Source organism: Haemaphysalis longicornis, unplaced genomic scaffold (genome assembly GCF_048455015.1).
Source record: "Haemaphysalis longicornis isolate Haplotype H1 unplaced genomic scaffold, Haemaphysalis longicornis Haplotype H1 scaffold_2, whole genome shotgun sequence".
NCBI lineage: Eukaryota > Metazoa > Arthropoda > Arachnida > Ixodida > Ixodidae > Haemaphysalis > Haemaphysalis longicornis.
The window spans coordinates 147,699,250-147,721,585 of record NW_027526295.1 but is presented as its reverse complement, the minus strand read 5'-3'; the positions used below and the strand labels follow the sequence as shown (position 1 = coordinate 147,721,585).

The 22,336-nt window shown below is 49.3% G+C and overlaps 1 protein-coding gene across 3 annotated transcripts in view; it reads right to left on the bottom strand.

The window, feature by feature from the left end:
• The window catches only part of LOC144169291 (uncharacterized), a 183,371-nt gene that overhangs the window by 131,038 nt on the left and 29,997 nt on the right, over nucleotides 1-22,336 (bottom strand). For all 3 annotated transcript variants that reach the window (XM_077698368.1, XM_077698370.1, XM_077698371.1), the window contains exon 7: nucleotides 20,186-20,264. In XM_077698368.1, coding sequence (XP_077554494.1) covers nucleotides 20,186-20,264 — 79 coding nt within the window. The remainder of the gene's footprint in view (nucleotides 1-20,185; nucleotides 20,265-22,336) is intronic.

Genomic DNA, 22,336 nt, shown 5'->3' with positions numbered 1-22,336 from the left:
GCATACTTCCATCTCGCGCGAGCAGTCGGTGTGAAGCCCACTGTATACCGTACTTGCACGATCCTAACGCGCCACCGCTTGTAAAGCGCAGGTAAGTTTACGTAAAACAATTCGTAAAAAAAAAAAAATTACTTCACGCTGATTTTACAGCGCAGATTTCTAATCGGGTTTCGGGAGGAGTTCATGTCCATGGCAGTTCTGCTGGCCGCTTTGAAGCCCATATCGGCTTTGATCCAGAGTATAACGCGCACACAAACTTCGACTAATCTTAGCAAAAGAAAAAAAAGGGTGCGCGTTACAAGCGTGCAAATACGGTACCCCCCCCCCCGCCCCCCTTTGACGCAAAACGCAAGAGACAGCGAACTTTTATCCTGTTCCGCTAAATCGATAAGGTCCCAAAGGGTAACGAAATGGGAAGGACGATTCGAAGCACACGCAGTATGCGGACGCGCACATAGCAGCAACAAAAGCAGGTACACATTCTTTTTCTTTTTGAATTCGGGAAGTAATCAGCAAAGTGACTGCAGTTTTTTTCGTGAATCCTTTGCATGTTCGGCAAGAACCAAACGAAAAGAAAAAAGAAAAACAACACGCCACAATTGCTCTGTCGCAAAGTTCAGTGGGTAGTAGAAAATGACGAACACCAAAAAAATACAAAAAAAGACGAAACCAAATTTGCTTAGGACTCACTAGGTAAGCCCCGAGTAAATATCAATACGCAACCGACAAGACAAATTCGGCCGCTAGGGAAGAATCGTACATCGAAAAAAAAAAGGAAGAAAGAAAAAAAAATTCGGGGAGAAGTCCCAAAGGACCGGCCTTCGCGGGGCATGCATGACCAGCCGCCTAAAATTAGATCACGCTGCCGATACAGAGGAGGAGGAGGATGAGGAAGAGGAGGCGATGGCCCATACCTTCTGACGACTGTCTGTTGTTTTTCTTTTCCTGAGCCAGCGCTGACTTGATTCCAGGAAAAGCGGCCTCAAATCAGACCAGTCGTGGGAACACACAGCAGCAGCAACGTCCAGTCAACGCAAGACGATCGACAGGGTGTACCGACAAAACGACGTAATAAACAAAACCGCTTCTTCGCCGTAACTCCCACCCGGTTCTTTTTTTCCCCGCTCCGGCTCGCTCGGAATGTCGACAGGAATGGCAAATGCCCCACGAGACGCTCCTCTTCCCAAACCCCAAGAGAGTCTGGCTCCTCGCCTATCGCCGAAAGGAGGCGCAAGCCCTTCTCCTCCTCCGCCACTTCTTCGCTGCCTCCTCACGACGCGAGTGCCGTTCCCCACTGACTGCGCCTGGTTGTCTCTCGAGAGTCACCTTGTCGTCATCGATGGAAGAAAAAAAGAGTTGGCGATAGTTCCTCGCTTTTTAAGCCGGCGCGCGGAACAGGCAGAAGCGACCATGACAGAACATTACGCACGGAAACATTAAACACCCAGACTATTAAAAAAAAAAAAAAGACGACGGTGAGCTCTCCGAGATCCGTGACGGTGCGTCATCGAGATCCACGCAGGGGCGTGTAAGAAATCGCTGCCCATGACTTCACCGCACGGTGATGTCAGCGCAACTTCCGGTCGCCGTTGACAATTGAATGAGCAGTAACGGAACGCGAAGAATGAACCTCCTATCACTACCTCGGTGTCTTTTCGGCAGCTCCTGGAGAATAAGTGACAAGCTTCCGCCTCTCTCGTTTCCCTCGCATATCTTGCGACGTGGCGTGGGAAAATCACGAGCCATTGTCCCTGAGGCGCTGCACCCTCCCGGCTGCGATGGTAAAAAACAACCTGCCACAGAATATGCTCTGTCCGTGACACGTGCGCCCGTACGTACGGGAATTTTCTTCGCCGAATGCTTCGAGGGTCGTCTTGGATTACGAAAATGGCTCGCGACAGTGCCACCTGTCTTCACGATTTACAGCGAAGCTCGATATAACTCTCTGGAGCCGTCCATCGTTACGCCAAAACGCAGCGCAGCAAAGGCAATACCCACAATGAATGCCCCAAAATAAAAATAAAAGAAAGAAGGAAGGAAAATCTGCTTATGTGGTCGGAATTGAATTAAAGCAGCCATGAAGACAAATACAAGTTGGGTTTATTAGGAAGACTGCTTAGTCCCGATAACAATGATAGCAATATCATCGCAATCTTCGAGCAAATAACGGAGATATTAAAGAAAACGTGTGAAGCAGTCACGACCCCCTAGCCAATTTCCCGCAACTTTTCTATGACGTCACAGAACCTTGTTTGTGCGATTGGCGGCCGCCTAACTGACCTGTCGCGACGACACATGACTGGACGTCTGTAATGGGGCCTCTATAGTTCCATTTGACTGCATCACTTGAATGCTAACGTGCAGTTAACGCACTGAAAATTATGTTTTATTGTTGGCCCACATGACGTCATTCTTGCTCATAACACTTCACTGTGGCGCAAAATTTGAAAGCTTTTAAATACTGCTTGCTTTTTTTTTTCGTTAAAAAGAAAAACATCTTTTGTGGCTGTAATGGAGCTGAGTGAGATACTGAATTATAGTTCTTTCAAATTAAACGAAGTTGTATTTTCTCTTCATGGCTCCTTAAAGGACGGAAACGTGGGCTAGCTGGTTAATGCGTGCTGGGCACATTGTTGCTGTGCATGGGTGCTGGGTACTGGCGCTAAAAGACGGAACACAAAACGAAACACAGGGACAGCGTCCTTTAGTGTGTTTACTTCTGTGTTCCGCCTTTTAGCGCTAGTGCGGTGTGTAGCCAGCGCCGGAATAGAAGCCCTGGATCCCTCGCGTTACGAAGCCTACGTCTATCCGCCTACGCTATTTTGGATTTTGAACTTTGACTCACAGGACAAAGTTTCGCATTTTAACCATCTTTCTTTTAATGAAAGGGATTTGATTTGCTGTTCTCAAGTTAACAGAGCTGTCGCCACTCAGCGCTTCGTATTTGTCAAACAGGAACAGTAACCTCTAATCATTGCGAGTTCTCGCCACACTTCCTGCAATTTTGCAGCCTTCTTGGATCCGGTAAGTTAATTAGATTGATTGATCGCATGGTTTAACGCGCCGACGCAACGCAGGCGATGAGGCGCGCCGTAGTGGAGGGCTCCAGATTAATTTTGACCACCTGGGGATCTCTAGCGTGCGCCGAAATCTCGCACACACACACGGGCGTTTTTGCTTCTCGCCTCCATAAGAAAAGCGGCCGCCGCGGCCGGATAAGTTAATTAGAACGAGTATCCTAAACTTTTACAGCTCTTTTTGTATTATTGGCTCGTGAATACAATTGCCACAGCGTAAATACCACCCCTCAAAAGCACAAACACGTTTCGCCCCCAAGATAGCTGTGCACAGCATAATCGAAATTCCAACCCACCAAATAACTGCAACCGCGTTCGAGGGCCAGCTAACTTCTGGCACTGAAGAAAAAAAGAGAAGATTTTGCTTACAACGCGGCCTTCATACGCGGCCTTATCAGGGCTCTTATAATTTTTGCACGCATGCACCACTGCTGGACTTTTCGGGTGCTTCGTGGTAGTAATTGTTGATATACTAGTGTTTACAGCCTGTGTACCAAATCAAGGCACACTGGTTAGAACGTACACAGTGTTGATCAGATCTCAATTGTTTTTGGTGAGGAAACGGGTTGGCGATGAACGTGCCGAAGAGGTACAGTATTTGTCAAGGGTTTCTAGGCCACGCGAAAAGTTTCTGGTCCACAACGAATTCAGTGCAACAGTACCGCCTGCAAGGGTAACCGAATTATTTAATGGCGGAACGGAGAGCGCTTTCGACAGCTTTCTGGCATAAAATGTTCCAGCCTCACTAGAGAGGAAAAGCTTGGATGTCGAATTCTTTGTGTACATCACCTCTTAGCATGGCCTACCAACTTTCGACAAACACTGCCCCTGGTCTGGTCCATCAGGCGCGACATAGGTGAGGATAGATACCCCGCACAATTCCTCAAGATCCTTATCCTTCCGCTAAAAAACACAACCTCCGCAAGCCGGATTAGAACGTAGTGGTCAGCAGCTGAACGGCTTAGCCCCATCACAGCGCGCTATGGGGGGTAAGGCTATTAGCAGAGGCGGCGCAATTACCGAGCTACACGAGCTCCCCTCTCGCCTTCCACCCAGCCACTTGGCCGGGAGACAATAGCGGCGCAGTCTGCGACAACAATGCGACGGCACTTCGCGCCTCTTCTGCCTTCGGCGGCCGTGTACCGCCGTGATCTTCGACTCCATCTCCGGGGGCGTCCTCAAACGAACTGTCGCATTTCCAACACAATGCGAGCGACCTTTTGTCGGAACGCTGACAGGTGAGGCGCCAGTCAGTCGCAAGCACCAAGAAAGGCCAGTGCGTGCAAACGCGACATAGGTACGAACGTAAAAACGCAATAAACAAGCCCCGTGCGAGCTATCGATTGTTCTCGTACACTCCCCTCTCGACGTACTCAAGGAAACCCGAGAAACGCCGCCAGAAGTAAAATAGGCGTAGTTGCACCGAGATGCTGCGCGTAACAAGAAGCGGTGGTCTTCTCGCTACTGCGTGCCTGGGAACATAAATTGGCTTTCACAAACACTCCCAGAACGCGGTGAAAGCGAACAACGGCGGGTGCAATAAAACAGGGACAAACGTAGAAGACGTACACGCAGTTAGAAGGAACACGCGGTTACGCAACCGTCTTAGCTCTCGTCTCAAGTATGCGAGGATGGTGATCTCGTTACGAAATGCTTTGTTTCGCCGTATTTAAAGAATCTTCTAATGCCGCTGTCGAAAACAAAAAAGAAAGAAAAAAAATCCTGGAACGTCAGACACGGACTTAAGTCTCATTTCGTCCCAAATTTTATTTCCCAGTGTTCTTCTCTAACCCGTGACGTTTCCTTTCTACAAGCGTGCATGTCGTCACATTTCCCTCGATGGCTCTCTAAGCTGATCCCGGCTTACCTTGGCGCAGTTTCGTAACACTCAGCGTTCCGTTTGTGTAATCCTCTCGCTGAAAGAGGAAAGCGGCTGTTCATTAGTGGAGAGCTTTCCGAGAAGTACCGTTTCCTCATCGACGCTTCATGCAGCTTTCTTTTTCTCGTGATTTGAATATACACTGCGTGTTTGCAAGGATACGTCTCCCAGCACCCCCAAAAAATATGTTTCGAAGAGTTCTTTCGGTGCTTCACTCAACGGCAATCGCTATAGACTACAAATATCCCCGTTGCACGCTTCTGTGCAGGTCTTAATTTGCTGCACTGCAGTACGTGGCGTGCGAGCAGCTCCATTATAAATCGCTGGAGCCGCTGTACGTACACGTACGCGTCATAATGCTGATGATGAAGAGTAAGAGGATGAGGTTTCTTCCAGGTTTCGATCCCATCTCCATGCCATAAAAATAGGGGTGGGAGGGAGGAGCTGTAGAGAGAGAGAGAGAGAGAGAGAGAGAGAGAGAGAGAGAGAGAGAGAGAGAGAGAGAGAGAGAGACGATTGATTGTAGGATTTAACGCGCCGACGCAACGCAGGCGATGAGGCGCTCCATAGTGGAGGGCTCCGGATTAATTTTGACCACCTGGGGATATTTAACGTGCGCCGAAATCTCGTACACACGGGCGTTTTTGCTTTTCGCCTTCATCAGAAAAGCGGCCGCCGCGGCCGGGAATCGAACCCGCGACCTCGTGCTCAGCAGCGCAACGCCTTAGCCACTGAGCCACCGCGGCGGGTGAGAGAGAGACGAAAGCCCGCAGTCAAGCACGCCAAGGTGGGGGGGCATAGGGGAATATGCCCGGGGTGAGAACCAAACTTCCGCGGCCTTCGATTGCGCGTCCCATGCACAACAAAATCCGCAACCGCGGAAGCAGTACTCCCCTCCAATTTCTGGGTATTTATGTCAACGCACGCGTATCGATACGCTTGGGGGTGGTAGCTGGCTACCACCTCAGTAGGTGGGCTGTAACGCACAATAGTTGCTACCGGGCGGCGACCCATGCAAATTATTCTGAAAATAAGTGTTCCCCGGACCTCAGTTTGCCTTCCCATTTCAAGTTTATTCCAATGCCTAGAGCTGCTCCTTGACCCAGCCTCAGTGTCTTCCTCGTGCCCGCTGCAATACGCCTCACACTCCGACGAGTACGACTTCGTTTCGTGCTCACTAAACACGCCCTGCTAAACACGTCCTCAGGAGAAAGAAGACTCGTGACTCGGGAGCCGATTGATTGCGGTGTTTAACGCGCCGACGCAACGCAGGTGATGAGGCGCGCCGTAGTGGAGGGCTCCAAATTAAATTTGACCTCCTGGTGATCTTTGACGCACCCCGAAATCTCGAACACACGGGCGTTCTGGCTTTTCGCCTCCATCAGAAAAGCGGCCGCCGCGGCCGGGAATCGAACCCGCCTCCTCGTGCTCAGCAGTGACGCGGCAGTCACAATGGCGCATCCATCCACCCTTGGCAAGGACAGCGCTAGCTGGGGAGGACGCACACAGAGTGGCATGCGCAGTCAAATGTATCGGCGAATGCCCGGCAGATCGCAGTGGCCGCGCCGTCTGAAGGGGTGGCCTTGAGAGAAGACAGCCCTTGTTTTCCTTCGGGCGCCGAGTGCGCGAGGTGACGCAACGGCGCGCACACAAAAGGGGGGCGGCCGGCAGGCAGAGCGAGTGAAGGAAGGAAGGCACGAGTGCGCAGGCCGCCGGAATGCGGAGAGATATCGCTCGCGCGTAATTGCCGCAGCTGCCGGACTCCGGCTCAAGGCGAAGGGCCACGCGAGGCTTCGCGGAAGAAGCCGCACGTGGCGGCACGAAGAAGCTGCCTGCGCTGTTCACGCAAAGGGCATTCAATCACTCATCCGCCTTTTTTTTTCTCTTCTTTTTTCAATCATTCAAATGGCGGCGTTTTTTTTTTTTTTTTTTCAAAGGGGGACCGTCGAGAGTAAGCTTTATTGTTTCGGGTTAGTTGGTCGGTAAGAACTTTATTGAATGCCTGCAGAGCTTTCGCTGACCGGGCCCAAGTCACCCGCTTGAGTGCGTCGCCGCTGGTCCTCTTCGGCCGTTCGGGGGCGTAGGACTCACTTCCGCGGCTAAGAGTAAGGGACGCGCGTATTTGGACACCTTTCTATTGTTTGCCCGCTTACCGTTAGAGCGTATACTCTCCTCCACTGGAAGATACTTGCGGCAATTGCTACGTTACAAAAAAAATGCGCCTCTTGGAGCCCTTCTGAAAACCTTCGTCCAACGTCAAATTATCTCCAAACAAGTTCAAACTCAGGCTCACCGGGATTCATACAGGCACAATGAGTTACCCTCATCATGCAGACGGCCGTCTTCATCAACAAAAAATCAAAACCTGGTTTCAGTCGGTCGTAAAATGCCTGCGCATCGACATTTACCGAAATACGAAGCCCCATTCGAAGGAAGCCGTACACGGTGCACTCACGCCATAGTTCGCTTCGTGAAGATGCCAGGATGCCTTCCTGCGATTACAGGCGCCACAAGTACTGCCGCCGTTTTGAAATGCCCAGGAAATGGAGGCGCGGTCGCCTAGATACCGCCAAGCACGCATCTGGATAGTGAATTTTTTTTTCTTTTATATCACAATAATATACACTGCAAATTTTCGGCAAGTTTACCAACGGTAAGGGTAACTTTCAGGCTGTCTCCGCCAAAGAGACCACTTGTACCATCATTACACCATTGCATCCGATTACAGTGACTCCTGACGAACCCTCCAGCCACGAATCATTGCAGACTGCGGCGTACGTGCTGGATCGGGCAGGCAAAGTTCCCGATGAGTTACGCGCGCGCAGTCGGGCGCAGATCAAGCATGACAGGAAGACACGTCTACCAGGAAATGCCGGCGCAGCCAGACCGCATAGCTCGGCGGTGTGCCTGCCGCTGTTTCGCAAAATGAAGTGTGCAGCCCTCCAAAGCGGACGAGCGTGGGCGCTGTATCTATACGCTCGAACAGTTAGGCTCGCGCAACGCCCCAGCGAGGCTTTTTTATACATGGTGTCCCGTCGACCGGCGAAACACCAATAGCCTCGTCGATTTGTCATGCTGGAAGGCTTACACGTGCTGTAGAGCAGCGTCGAACTTTTTAAAGGAAAGATTGGCTGGCTTTTCATGTATTTTTGATTCCCGAGAACGAGAACTACCGACACTCCACGCGTCTTCGAAGCGCCGGTGTGTGCGCTATCAGCACGAGGACGGTTCAAAGTATGATTTGGACGCCAAGCTTGGATATGCATTTGGAGTGATTTAGTTATCGGTAGGCACAGCGTTATCAAGAAAAAAACACGGGGAAGGGTGAGGGGGGGGGGGGGTGCTAGGGCCCCTTAAGTATGGCCACTGTCAATGCTGAAGACAAATAAAACTTCACCCCTACCTTTCACATAAATTCTGTCCCATAATTCTATTGCTAGTTCTGTGCCGGACTGCCAACGAGCTGCTCACACCGTTCCGGACAAATGAAAGAAACCAGAGATTCCTATTACGAAGCAGCTGGTCTCGAACGAACCGTCTTCTGCTCCGGGTGGCGTGACTATTTGCGACCAGGGGACACTTCACGACAACTCTGCCCACTACGAGGAACTACGTAACAGCTGTACTCGATGAGGGAGCGTGCCACCGTGCTTGAATCATTTCACTGCACCTTTTGGTGGGCACGAAATAATTAGGGTGTACTAGAATAATTATTGGGCCCGTGAGCCTGAGAATTCCGCACAGCGTATTGCTTGTGCGGCTTTTAACCGTGCCTGGGCTCCTCCCGACTTACTAGTAACAGATTACCACCAGGGTAAAATTTAATATTTTATGGCTTAGTCCTATTCCTGAATTTGGCCTTTGTGGTGCGGCAGTTTTACGGCCCACCTCCGTCAGAAGAGATTACGCAGTTATCCAGTCATGCTCGCTTACACATCTACGTTTCTCATTCGTTGATTATTCTTTGCGGAACAACCGCGTCATGCGGCTGTTCTTTTCATATCCCTGTTTTGTGTTGGTGGAAGAATGGTCTCAAACTGGCCCGAAGAGACGCGTAATTGACATGGAGGCTGACGGGTTTGCTGAAGGAGTGGGCCGGGTAATCACACATGTCACCTTTAAGGATGACCTTCGTGTTTTGATGCGTGAGCATCACTTGGCCCGTTCGAAAAAAAAAAAAAAATATCGGCGTTTCTTTCTTTTTGGTAAAATACATGCTCTTCTCCATACTGTCTGTAATTTTGCGGCTACACGAAACTGTGTAGATAAGGCCTTCCTGCGGTGTCGAAGCGCCGTGTTTCCTGGTGTAGCTTGCAGAAATTGTCTAGCTCAGTCCCTTTTCCGTACTGAACATGGTTGCGTGTTCCCGCGGTGACGTAACCTACAAGCTTTTTATCTTTCTCCGCACGTACCGCCGGTGGAGATCTCGGTTAGGAGATCGCCTTGCCGACGCTGGACGCGTGCCTCACAGTGTCGAGGTGGTGGTGGCGGCTGCCACGCAGAATGCACATCATTCAGAAATCTTTGAGCCTCCCGACTGCATTTCTATTTCTAAAACTTTTCGCTATGCGGGATTTCCAGGTTACATTCTATATGAAAAAAATGCACTTCTGTGTGCATGTGAATTATGAGTGTGCATAGCGATGGTGCCACGCTGCAGAGTGCATATTTCTGCGGTGGTTCTGCCCCCCGAATGGGTGAAGGCTTTCAACAGCATTCTCGGCTCGTGCGAGTTTTAAGCGACACAGCATGTATGTGTCTATAGGAAGAACCCCGTTAATTAAAGGATAAGATTTGGGGGAAATCCCCAAGGTGGAGTATGTCTGCGAAGGAAAATTTGACATCCCCCGCAACTGCAGCCGTACGGCCACAAAGTACAGCTTGCTCAGAAAGTTCGCAGTTGAAGAAAACTTCGTCCTGGTCCAGGATTCGAACACGGGACCACCGCCAAACTAGGGCAGTTTTCCACTGCAGTACAGCTTTCCTCTCTAGCCGTAAGGCTGCAGTTGAGGTGGATGTCAAATTTTCCTTCGCGGTCACGTTAGTTGCATATGTGTATGCATAAGGCCTTACTTAATGTGGCACAAATCTGACTGTTTGTTCCTAGATGCGCCACTACGTCTTGGGAGAGAGGAACATTTTTTTAGTTCCATGTAGTAAAAGAAAAGGTAGCATGCAGCAGTATTGCTGTCTCTAATCGCTGTTGGGAAGGACCGGTGCTGGTTCTGTTCTGTCTCGTCACGACTTTTTTCTTCTAAATTCACGTAGTTCCTTGTCATTTTTGTTCACCTAATTAACGTGCTCGTATTGATTTTATTTAGAAACTCGGTGACGAGCAAAGACTAGCAAGGGAAGCACTCCGCCGACTTATTATCGCCACTGGACGTTCCTCCGCAACGCCGAAACAGGAAGGCACTACAACTCAAATTTTAGCCCAGGAACAAAAACGTGATTATACTTAATAGCTGGCGATCCTCGCTCCGGCCTAAAAACCAGCGTAATAGCGATCCCTACCTTCTAACGAGTGTGGCTTTACTTCTCCTTGCATCAATATACTTTGAATATGCGCGCGCCACAACTTTTCGGGTTCAAATTTTGATGTTTTAGACACCGAAGCTACACTTGGCAATGACGATGTTCGCCGTAAGGCTAGACCATCACCGACTCTCGGCGTGGAGTTCCCAAAGAAGCAAAAGGAAGCACGCAGATTTTTCGAAGCGCTTCCGCTAATTCCTATACCAGGGTGTTGGAATTCTAAATCTAATCACCGCGGCAGCAGCAGCAATGTCGCAAGACACTGTGGGGGTTCGCAGGAAACGTTAATTAAAGAACGGTAGCGAGACCGCAGCGCATTCCTCGCACCTACGTATAAGGCAGGGCGGCCTTGATCGATACAGTAGGTCTCCGACCCGTACTGTTCGCCAGGTCTTTCGCGTGAAGTGCAGTTCGCCCACGGCCTCGATGGCGCGCGCTCGGGCGCAATTTATCGCGAGCCCCGCACCCATATCTCCGGCGCTCTCAATGCCGCGCTTGCGCGATCGGCTCGCTACAAGTGGAACAATAGTAGGAGGGCCTGCGGCTGCTGCATCGCCCACGCGCCACCTGCTTGCCTTAATTTAGCCTCGCAGCGGAGCAAAGTGCGTCCCTTATTTCAGCCAGGAACCGTGACAGAAATGTCGCCCGCAAGTACGGGCTAATTAATGGTCCGTTCCCTTTGGACGTTTTGGTGCTATTTCGTTGCACGCTAGCGTGGACTAACGTTGCTGAAGTAGTGTTAAAGCCGAACGCTAACTGCAACACTTAGTTCAACGGTCTACCCGCATTTTAAACAGCTAGTCTGCCAATTAACCAACCATTTCGACGGACGAGCGCAAATTGAATGAACTAAGCAATCCCACCAAGATAAGCGCCGCCAGAAAATAGCACCGTTTTTTTTTTTATCGGCGGTCCGCACCTACGTGAATAATGTATAAGTTGCAAAAACAAACCGCTTGGATTCGTGGTGTCGAGGTACCGCCGCGCTAGGTTTACACACAAATTTTTGCAAGCATTTTTTTTTTTACGCTTCCTAGCTTTTTCTAAGGCAATAATTCAATATATTACAGTTACACGCATTAGTTTTCTTCGCTGAAGTGCAGCGGTACATTTTGGGTCACTTTCAGGGCCCGCAAAGCACTGCTCCGCACTTTGGGAAAACCTTTTCACGGCAGTCTCTCCCACGGTTGTAAGGAATGATATTTTTTATTAACTGTCGACACAGCGTGTACAAAAGCACCGTGCGCATATCCACTCAGGTAGAATCACAGGTCGTCCTGCGTACAGCTTCAGCCTACGGATTCCGATAAAGCCTGAATAAGCGCCCCTACGTCCACGCGCAACCCTGGAAGCTATTCGCACTGCGGCAAGCTCGACGCCTCGTTGTGACGGGTGGTGGCCTCGGCCGAAGCTGGCGTAGGTAGAGCGCCGCCTTGAACGGGGGGGACCTTGAAAGGTGTGTGAACCCCGCGCGTAGCTGCACCGCCCACGCCCACCTCTAGTGCAGCCAGTCTCGCGAACTCGCCGGCCGGAATGGAGGGCTTTGGTACGGTAACACGCCGGTGACGGTTCCTGTCGAACACTGTTAGGGGATGTCCCTCCTATCACCCACGCATCAACTTGGCCCTGTGACAAGAATGTGCCGACGCCGTCCATCGGGCCAGAGATGCCGTGCGAAAACACCAAGTCCGCGCGGCCCGGCCGCCCTGGCCTTTGGGGAACGGCTTGTAGCGGGAAAACGATTCCAATCTGGCAGCATTCCAAATGCCTGTGCAGCGCCGCCAGCGAGACCTCCACCATGCCTCCACCCTCATAAGTGGCTTGAAATCGCAGCGGCAGAAAAGGAACGCTTCGCCTCGCGGCATATACGCACACGCACAAACAAACGTTCATTCCTCCTTCCGGAGCTTTGATAAACAATTTCCCACAAGCAGCGCCGCACGCTATATTTCCTTTTTTTAAAGAAGAAAGCTGCGCTGGTTACGCTTCCACGAGCGTGCCCTGTTCGACAATCGTTCAAGCCGACAATCGTTCGGGACGTCTTGTCACCACCACTCACCGTGATCCGGCGGCCTGCCTCTCCTTGGAGCGTGACCGCGTAGTCGTGTATTTCTTCGCCCGACCGTTGCTTGTCTCGTGATGCTGCCGTGCCATGACGGCAAGGAAGGGGTGGCTAGAAGAGCGTTCCTCGTTCTCAAGCGGTGTCAATCCAACGACAGGGCATCACACCTTCACTCTCACGTACACTCACAACAAAACGGGGCGCCCCGGACGTCGGCCAGACGAGAAGCGCTCACGCGGTATCCAATCCACCGAGCTGACTGAATTCGAGGCCAACCGAAAGATGCGGCACCGCAGACGTGACCGAATTCCGGGCTTGGAGAACGGCAGCACGCGCGGGAAAAATAAAACAAAACAAGAAAGGAGAGCGGCGGAGACAAAACGCCGTTCGTCCACCGCCGGGACTGGTTGGGTCGTCGATGTTGGCGGGGGCCGGAAAGGTAAGCGTGGCGCGACGCCGCTGCTCACTTGCCTCACAGGTAGCGCGCAATCACAGGCCGGCTGCTTCCCGGGACGTAGTATCACAGGCGGCGACAATTCCCAACTGCAGGCTTTTTTTTTGCAGCGCGTGCGATTGTCGAAGTTCTCAGATCCCGCGGATAAAAACAAATCACGGCACACCCAGAGAATGCGGATCACTCGAGCCGTGCCGTGTAGGGAAGCGACGCACCTGCCTTTCAACAAACGGCACAGATCTATGTCGCGGGACACACACGGTCATGAACAACTGCGTGTACACCACTGCCACCGGACACGTGCGAGGAACAATTTTTGCGAACTTCGAAAAAGCCCGAAGGTGCACACAGGGCGGCGAGATCCTCCGCAGGCCGGTCGGCCACAGGGTCGGCAGGGGCGGCCAAGCGACGGGACGGCCGACGACCGGTCAAGTATTTCGCGCCGACGTTGCGTAAATTTCAAACCGCCACCAGCACCGGAAGAAATTAAGCGCGCATTCCACCCGCTAAAATAAACCACGAATATTAACACGCGCTGGAGTATAAGGCACTTTTCAAGATATGTTTCAAAAGAAAACCGGAACTAGCGGGCAAACAAAAACCAGTGCCACGTGTTCAGCTTCTACCGCGGCTTCACAGATGGCGCGGCCTCCGCGAACGGTTGCCATAGTGAGCACGTTATCCGCCGCACGCGGCACGAGGGTTTGTTCGGCGAGCTGCCCCCCGGTTTTGCTTTCGTTCTCGGCGACAATGCGCTTCCTTATTGCGCGCTCGAGATACGACGGCAGTAGAAGCGACCGAAGCGCGCTTACGTCTGACTGATCAGATTAAATTTCACCAAACGACTAAACGTTTTTTTTTGTTACAGCAGCAAAAGCGAACGATCGATATGCAATTTCTTTGCAGCCATAATTAGAGCGGAGGCGGTGCGGTGAAGGTACAAAGCGATAAAAATTACGCCCAGATTTTTCTTAGGTGCTCATTATTGGAATAAAAATGGCAGTTATATCCAAAAGGTATGGGCGTTAAATTAATTAGTACGACCAAGCTACAAAAATATACCGAAATGGCATCGCCCTTACGAAATCACAGCGTTTCGTGGCAAACTTTCCTTCGCAATTAAAGTATGCGCCTAAATGCCACGACTCCTTTTAATGCAGGAATTCACATTTCCAGACTCCCATACGACGTCACGGGCCATATGGCGACCACCGTGACATCGATTGCAACCGCAGACGTGTCATCCGCTGTCTGATGTACTAGCTGGGACTGACGATCCTTAAAATAACAAGTGTCCAGAGCATACTACACGTTAGGCGTCGCGCGGCTTGGCTACGAAGTCCCTCCCCAATGCCCGTCGCCAGACTGCAGCGCTCGGGCGCCGCTATCTAAATGGGGAAGCATAAATAAGCGAACGCCGGTAGCGCGCGCACCGGACAGGAAATAGGCGCCGTCACTGACGTCAATCGGGCCACTCTGCAGCGAGAAGGATAAAGAAAGGGGCCCACTGTATTTTTTGTTTACACTTAGGAATACATAAACAACGTGCCTGCCGCGGGCGTGGGCCTGTGTAAACAGTGACAGGATGTGGAGAACACATTTGCACCTTAGGCGTCACCGGCAGGTGAATGAAATTAGCTCCACGTGCTATCTTGAACAGCTAATTGCGTAATTCCACTATGTGAGCCCCTTTTTGCTGTTTAATTTCTGACCAGAACCCCAACTGGGGTGTTTGTTTTTAGAATTTCTATTTTCTAGGATTTCTATGACGGTAAAAGGAGGCTTAAAGTGATCACTAAGCCCCCTTTTACCGACCTGTCGACGCCCATATTCTCTTATATATACCAGAAAGAGGAGGAAAAACAAACTTACTGTAACGCACTTTTTGGTTGAATAACCAGCTACAATTAAAATATAAAAATATAACGCACATTACATTCAAGTGCACACGTATGCTAGATCATAACTACCATAAAGCCCAGATGAAAATGAAGTTTATTTGTGCAAACCAGATGTATTATGCAAATATGTACAACCTTTTCCCAGTTAAAAATAGAAGCAGAGAATTAATTCCAATATGGATTGAAATGTTGCGCAGCACAATGAACTGTCTCAGTAGTGTTTCTTCCTTCTATCTCCGCTGCCTGCAAACATTTAAAGGACTTCGAAACTCGTTTTTTGAACCCACATTTTTATGTTAGCCACAATTGCCTCGATCATTTCTGCCCATATTACCCAACTGTGGACACCACTGGAGCGCCTTCTTCCGAAAAGGCTACTTATGTATGGAGCAACAGATAAGCCAATTGGCCAAAATCACTGAAAGGAAATTGTATTAGCCACAAAAGTTAAGTCTTGAGGGAATAAAAGATATACGCATCATCCATTGCAACACGTGATCAAATTTCACATCCCAGATTCTAAATCCCTAGTGGCTAAATAACAGACTGTTTTTCTTGGCTCTCGAATTCTTAACCAGTGCCTTGTGAAAGCAGTCAAGATATTCAATCACGGAAACTTGCCTTTCTTTTTCACGGCCAGTCAAGCTCTATATTCCTATTCTCCATATGTTCAACCCACTTTAATGAATTAGAAAGGCGTATGTAAAGTGCACTGTGTTGCAGTTCTTTGCGCACTCTCTTAATTCCCTAAATTCCTCAAGTAAATCCTCTTCATTTCCTAGACTCCTCAAGTAGATCCAATCTGCTTGTCGACCTCTGCATTTGGATGTTCCTCGAATAGCCTCAAAACTAATAAAATAGAGCAAAAGCATCTGTGTATTTGCTTGTTACCCATAAAAGTAAACGAAAGTATTATATCCCCATACATTTCAGCGACCCTCAAATAACAAAAGAATTAGAAGCCAATCTATCTATCAGGATAGTACAGTACATGGATAGATCACACTTCACATCTGTAGATGTCAATCTTAGCTCTTTTTTTGTAAAACAAGGGCACATGACAAGGCGAACCTCATTCCGAAAGGTGCTGCAGTGTGGTTGGATTCAGAAATATGCTGTTGCTCTCAGTTCGGCTAGTAAAGAAATGAGATACGGGGTGTCGCGGTCACCGTACATGTCAACAGTTCCGGGAGTGGCCACCAGTGATACTGTTATTGTCTCGCCCTGTATTTGTATAAACTGTGTATCAACAAAAGTCAGTATTTACAATGAAACGGGTGAGAATCTAAATTTGGAAAGCCAAGGTAGCACGAAACTCCGTTGTAAGCCAGCACGATGTTACTGCGATAGTTTGACAGGCAATTAAAAGAGGCACCTGGTACATGTTCCATCTTCCATGCTTGACAAATAAACTAATGCTCTAAGGTACCCCCTAAATGTAAGGTTCACCTAGATGCATGAAGTGCATGTGCTTCAGCCACAAATGAGAATGTGACAATTTCACTTCAGTGTTCACTTAAAAGGAGTATAATTGTCACACCAATAGCTAGAGCTGTGCCCAGGATGAAAAAACAAAGTAAGCTCACACTAATGTGTAACACTTCAAGGTAGCGAAGCTGTATGAAACCTTCATGACCATAACGAGTTTAAGTCCACGATTGCAGCCGATTTGCTTTTTCTTTGCTGCCGCAATGATCTTCACTCCACCATTGTTGCTATAATTCTTCCTTCATTTTTTAGAATGGATAATCATTGGCCATCGCATTGGAGGGGCGTATGCTATGACGTGTCTTTCTTGTTCCGAGCAAATGTTGCCACTATTACGGCGAATGCTGGCATTTTTTTTTTTTTTGGCCAATCTTGGCCAGTCTTTCTGAGTGGATATGCTTGGCTTGACAAGCGTGCGCCAGGGACGCTGGGAGGTCGCCGCGAGGCACACATACACGAGCTCTTGGTATTTTCTTGGTTGTTTTAACTGCCAGGTGGTCGCCGTGAGGCGCACGGTCAAGTGCGCTTGGCATTTTCTTGGTATTTTTAACTGCGGACATAAAAAATATGATTTGCTGTATGTGCAGGAAAGAAATCATTGCACTCTCTTGTCTTCTTACATGACAGCCCCTCATGCAATCGATACCTGGCACCCTGGGTATACCCCCATACCACCCTTTTTGGGATACCACATGACGTGACAGTGGGAGATATTTTCATGCTTTCTGAAACATGTTTTTCGGCTATGCACTGAGACAAGTCACAGTAAGTCGTGGAGCTTTCTTTACAAACAGAGGCCACACCACACGCAGTGGCAGAACCTCACAACAATCATTAGCACCTGGTAGAAAACCTGACTTTAAATGAAATGGGAAAGGAAGATGCCCCACCCTGATAGCCAGTGTAATAAAGGTTATTTGTCACCTAGCAAAGACTAGTTACCAAAAGTTTCCATAGTTAAGAGCAGTGACACTCCATGAATCAACTGCAAGAGATTCAGGGATGTCACGGATATTAAGTACCTACTGTTGGGAGCAAAAGTCGGGATATCATTGCAATGCAGCGCTACCATACGAAGGAGTGTCTGCTGCCGAGACACTGGTTGTGCGGCCTATTTTAACTGCACGCATCTTTGCCAGCTTGCTCAAGTTATAAGACAAAAGGACTGAACAATGTTGCTCAAACTCAGCTTGTGTAGCACCGCTTTAAAGCATTCTGACCGAGCAAGGCCGAGTTGTGTAATTAGCACAGAGTGTTGCAGTGAACGAGTGTGCCTTTTTTGTTACTCCTTATCAAGATCACAAACAAGCAACACGCTTCACTCAAACAAGGCCCGAGCATGTATTGGTTTACTCTTGGGTCCAAGATTGTTTGGGAATCCCAACGAAGGTTAGAGGAAGCAAAAAAAATAATAAAAATAAATCCACAGCTGAGTGTTAACGGGCCCACAGGTAGCAAAAGCAAATTCAGCGTCTCATCGGGACCACCTCTGAAAAGACGTGCATTGTGTGCAGCCAAAGCGACATTGTACAGTCTCTCAGTTTACCAACACCGTGCCAACTCATACGAGAAAACAATATGCATGCAGTTAAAATAGGAAGAACAGCCATTATTTTGGCCGCAGGTGTGCTTTCGCAGGGTGGCACTGCCATGCGTTTCAGCCACTGCTCGCGTAGAATCCAGTTTTGCTCCCGACTGTACATTACAACAAAGCTGAGAAATGGGCCAGCTGGTATTTTAAAAAAAAAGAAAAAAGAAACACACAAAAAAATTGTGATATTCCTTGCATTGGCAGCAGAAAATTCAGAAATGTCACAGATATTTAGTACATTGCAACAAGAGTCCAGGGACACCTAAGAAATTCCTATGTTTTGTGCACTGTAGTCCGCCTTGGTACTTTAGAACTGCCTCAATCTGTCTCCTATGCTTTGAGCCCCTGCTTGTTCCATCCACCATGTAATAAGGGAGTAGACGACGATGGTGAATTTCGCTGCTCGTGTGTCCACTTGTTTGGCTGCGTACTTCTGCTCCCTTCAACTGCAGTGTACTGGCTTGGACAGCAACCTGTAATGACTGCCGAGTTTAAGCTTGCTCTAGGGAATGCCTCATGCTATGGAATGCTTTCGAAGGATCCAGTTCACGGCTTCCGTTATCGACACCTGCTTCGTGCTTCATGCAAAATTTAATGCTTTCAGGCTAAAAACTCGGAAATTGGCTAGTTGAAGTACATTCTTCCCAAAACAAAGTAGCCCTCGAAGACAGGACACAAGAACAAAGAAAGCACACATTGCCAGTAGTACTTGTGTATATTCTACTTTGTGTTTCCTGTCTTCAAGCTGCACAAGTATGTTTTAAAATAAATGTATAGTCACATCTCGTTATTTAAAGTCCAAGGGGACAGAAAATCTGCTTGAATTCATTGGAGTTTGATGTAGTGGGGGAACATTTGATTAGTGGCAGAGCATACAATACCAATGTTAGAAACGCATGCGCAATAAAGCACACCCTACTGCCCATTCTTAGGGGCACTATGTCAACTACTGGGTACTGTGCAAATGTGGCGTTCTAATGGGCAGCTCAAGATGGGAACTGAGACAAGCAGCCTGCTTCAAGCAGGTGCACACTTATGGACAATGTACTTCTGGACAACTGACCGTTCAAAGGGTAAATCTCATGCGCAAAGTCGAAGGGGATCGGATAACAGGCCTCACTTTGTGTCCAGTAAACGGCAGTGTTAAGTGAACTCATGGCGGCATTCCGTAAAGCAAGGAGTTTGCTTGCATTTTCTCTATCGAACAGTGGTTCCAGTTGGTGCGTGCGAAGCAGAACGTACCTTTGTCTTCGTCCGTCACAGAATTGTGAGTCAATGAACATATGCCATTGACTATGTAACGAGAGCGTGTTAGTTAGAAGACGTAATTAATGCTGGGCCATCCTCTACATAAGCACAGCTAACGCCAACAGTTCGCAGGCGAAAATGAGTAATTACCGCACAAGAAAGGCGAACTGCCTGAACAAGCGAGGGCATAGCATTCAAGACCGTGTTTGTTCAATACATGTAGCTATGCTCGTTGAAAATGGTCGACTAAATTGAAGTTGACCTCCTTAATAGACTACAATCTTTCGTGTGACTATTATTGTTTTCTATCTGTTTTCGATGTGGCACAAAAACACTTCACCCACTGCTGATCATCTTCCATTGATTGTGGCACAGCATCCACATCAGCAAACAAATCCGTGCAAATGCAACACAAAAAAATCCAAAGTGGAGGCAGAGAAGGTGCTTAGTGCCTGCAGCCTTACAGCTAAGCAAAAGCCAACTTTCATAGCCACCCATAGCCTCAATAAAACCGAAACCATAAATGCCTTGATGAAACCGGAAACACGATATTTCAGCCAAGTTTTCAGGCACAGGGCATCACGGCGGTTGTATCTCGCTGCTCAATTCAGGCGCTGCAGTGTAGGACAGTGCTGATGAGCGAACTTGGCACAATAGACGCAGTTCAGTGCGGGATGGTGCAGGTAAACATGTTTGGCGCTCAATGCAGCAAATGGAACAGCTGTTCCACTCCTGCAAATCTGTCTCACGTGAGTTGTACATCAATACAGCTTGATGTAGCTGCATAGGATTACTTTCAAGACTTTTTTCCCAAACCAAAGCTTGATGTGGAATGTTTTTGCAAGCACTCCTCTCTGAAAATTTGGTGCTGTTGCTGCAGTTGCTGCTGCTACTGCTGCCTGGAGGAAGGGTAAGAAATAGACCAAGAAATCTTTGGCGCATGCTCTTACCTTGGGATGTCTTCATCACTGGGTGCTTTGGAGGTGCTCAAATTCGTATCACTATGGTATTCCCCTAGGGACAGGTTCACTGCAACAGACAAGAGAGTTGACTGCAATCAGTCACGAAGTTTGAAGCCTAACTAGGCCTTCAGAAATGCCCATAGTTACAAGACAGCTCGTGGGAATCGAAGGTTTGGCCCCTTCTTGCACAGCGCAGTGCACTCGGGAGCTCTCACTGGGTAGGGTGAGGGCTTTCCCCTCGCACACCTCTCTCTCTCTCTTATGGGGAACTCGGGTTGGCCAATGCATGGTAGCCCCGTGGGTCATGTGGGTGTGATGTAGTTTTTGCTTCCGTCTGGTCTCTCACAAGTGCCACTGCCCACTAGTCCTCTGGACGAGAACGAACTGGACAGCCGTCAAGGTCATACACATGCTCATCGTTCCTAGACATTCGCTTATGTAGTGGCTGCCGCTGTTCTTACTCATGAGAGGGAACGGTACATACTTTGTCGGTCTCCTTTGTGTGCCCTGACCCTCAGGTGATTTGAGTTACTATTGGTTTCTCGGTCAGGCTTGCTTTTCACTGACAATCGTCCAGTGCTCTGATGGCTCATGCCGTCAGAGGAGAGCTGCGCTGCCCGGCTAAGCCAAGTGGCTTGCCAAGTACACACTGACTGGCAGGAACCCTCTTTTGCCCAAAGGGTGTGTTTACCAGAGCTGTCATTGCATTGCGGCATTCCACTCATTAAACACAATTCTGTAAGCACTAACACATCCCCTTGCAGAGACTCCACACGTGCAGTGAGAGCCGACCGTGCGTGACAGCTTGGCTCGCTTGAACCAGTGGTGGGTATTTTTGCAGCAAGAGCAGTATTAGATAGCACAGTCCCACACTATCTGGCGCCATGTGTGGGGAAGCACTTGCTAATGCATTAGCAGCCACCTTTTCGTGCGCTATAAGCTCATGCAATCGGCTGCATGCACCATGAACGCTGCGTGCTTTACTAGCAAGCACCATGGCACCATGTCTTTCCGCAATTCAAGAAACGCTAATGCGGTGCAAAGCAATGTGCAATCTTCCAGAATTCCGGAGTTACCTCAACCGAGTCGCCTAACAATGCAAGCATTTGCTCAACTGTGCTTATTGCCAAGAGAGCTTCGAGGAACTCGGCTGTTTCATCTTTTACCTATTGGGGCAAAACAAAAGATGACACTCAGCCTATCCCGGGGGGTGGGGGTGGGGGGGGGTGCATAACGGTACACTGGATTCAGGCAAGTGTACTTTGCTGAAGCCGCTCCGTGCGGGCTGTGCGCTAGCTGGTCACATGCAATCCGTGCCTGGACAGCTACAGGCTAGACCCCGCTGTGCCGCCCCCGGGCTAATGCTGGATGCAAGGATAGTGCCCACACTTGTGAGGTGGATACACTCCATGCTGGGAGAGCTCCAGGGACCCCAGAATATATGTTTTATGGCGGAACAACCGCGCTGCAGGTGGCCAACAGGTTGCATGTACTTTGCACTGAAAGAGCTTCGCTTGGGCCATGGCCGGCCTGTTTTCTAAAGAGCTCATGAAGTTTGGGGAAATGCTACACCCAACGGCTGCACTCGAGTCAAGCTGGAGGCGAGCCATGTACGGAACTGACACAGAAACACCGCTGCTTTGCCAAACAGCTGACGTCACCTCCCTTAGGGTGCGTATCAGCTCTGTGTCATTTCAGTTAGACTGTGCCATCACTGAGGCACTGGGCAGTCCAAAAGAAGCAGTTCTGCTGCATGTGCCACCTGGTTTTGGGAACAACGCAGCAGCTTCCCGAGTTTTCAATAGTCATGTGGAGGTTCTGGAGGTGCCAATCACCAAGCTCGGTGGGCTGCACATACGATTTCTTTCGACAGTCAGCAACCCTTCAGGCACTAAGCCGTTGATTGAAATGTGGGGATTTTCTCGCGAGGCCGTGAAACCCCCTGTTATACCCATAGGTGCTCCCAACGAAGATGCTCCACCCAATGCAACTGCATTGAGCACTGCATCAAGCGATGCACTTGAATTAGTCCCTGTCAGGCACTTTCCAGGCCTCCCTGGGGGCATCAAAGCTGCCACTGCCATTGCTAAATTGAAATTTCCAGTTTACTGTGGTTATGAAGATACGATACAGTAACCA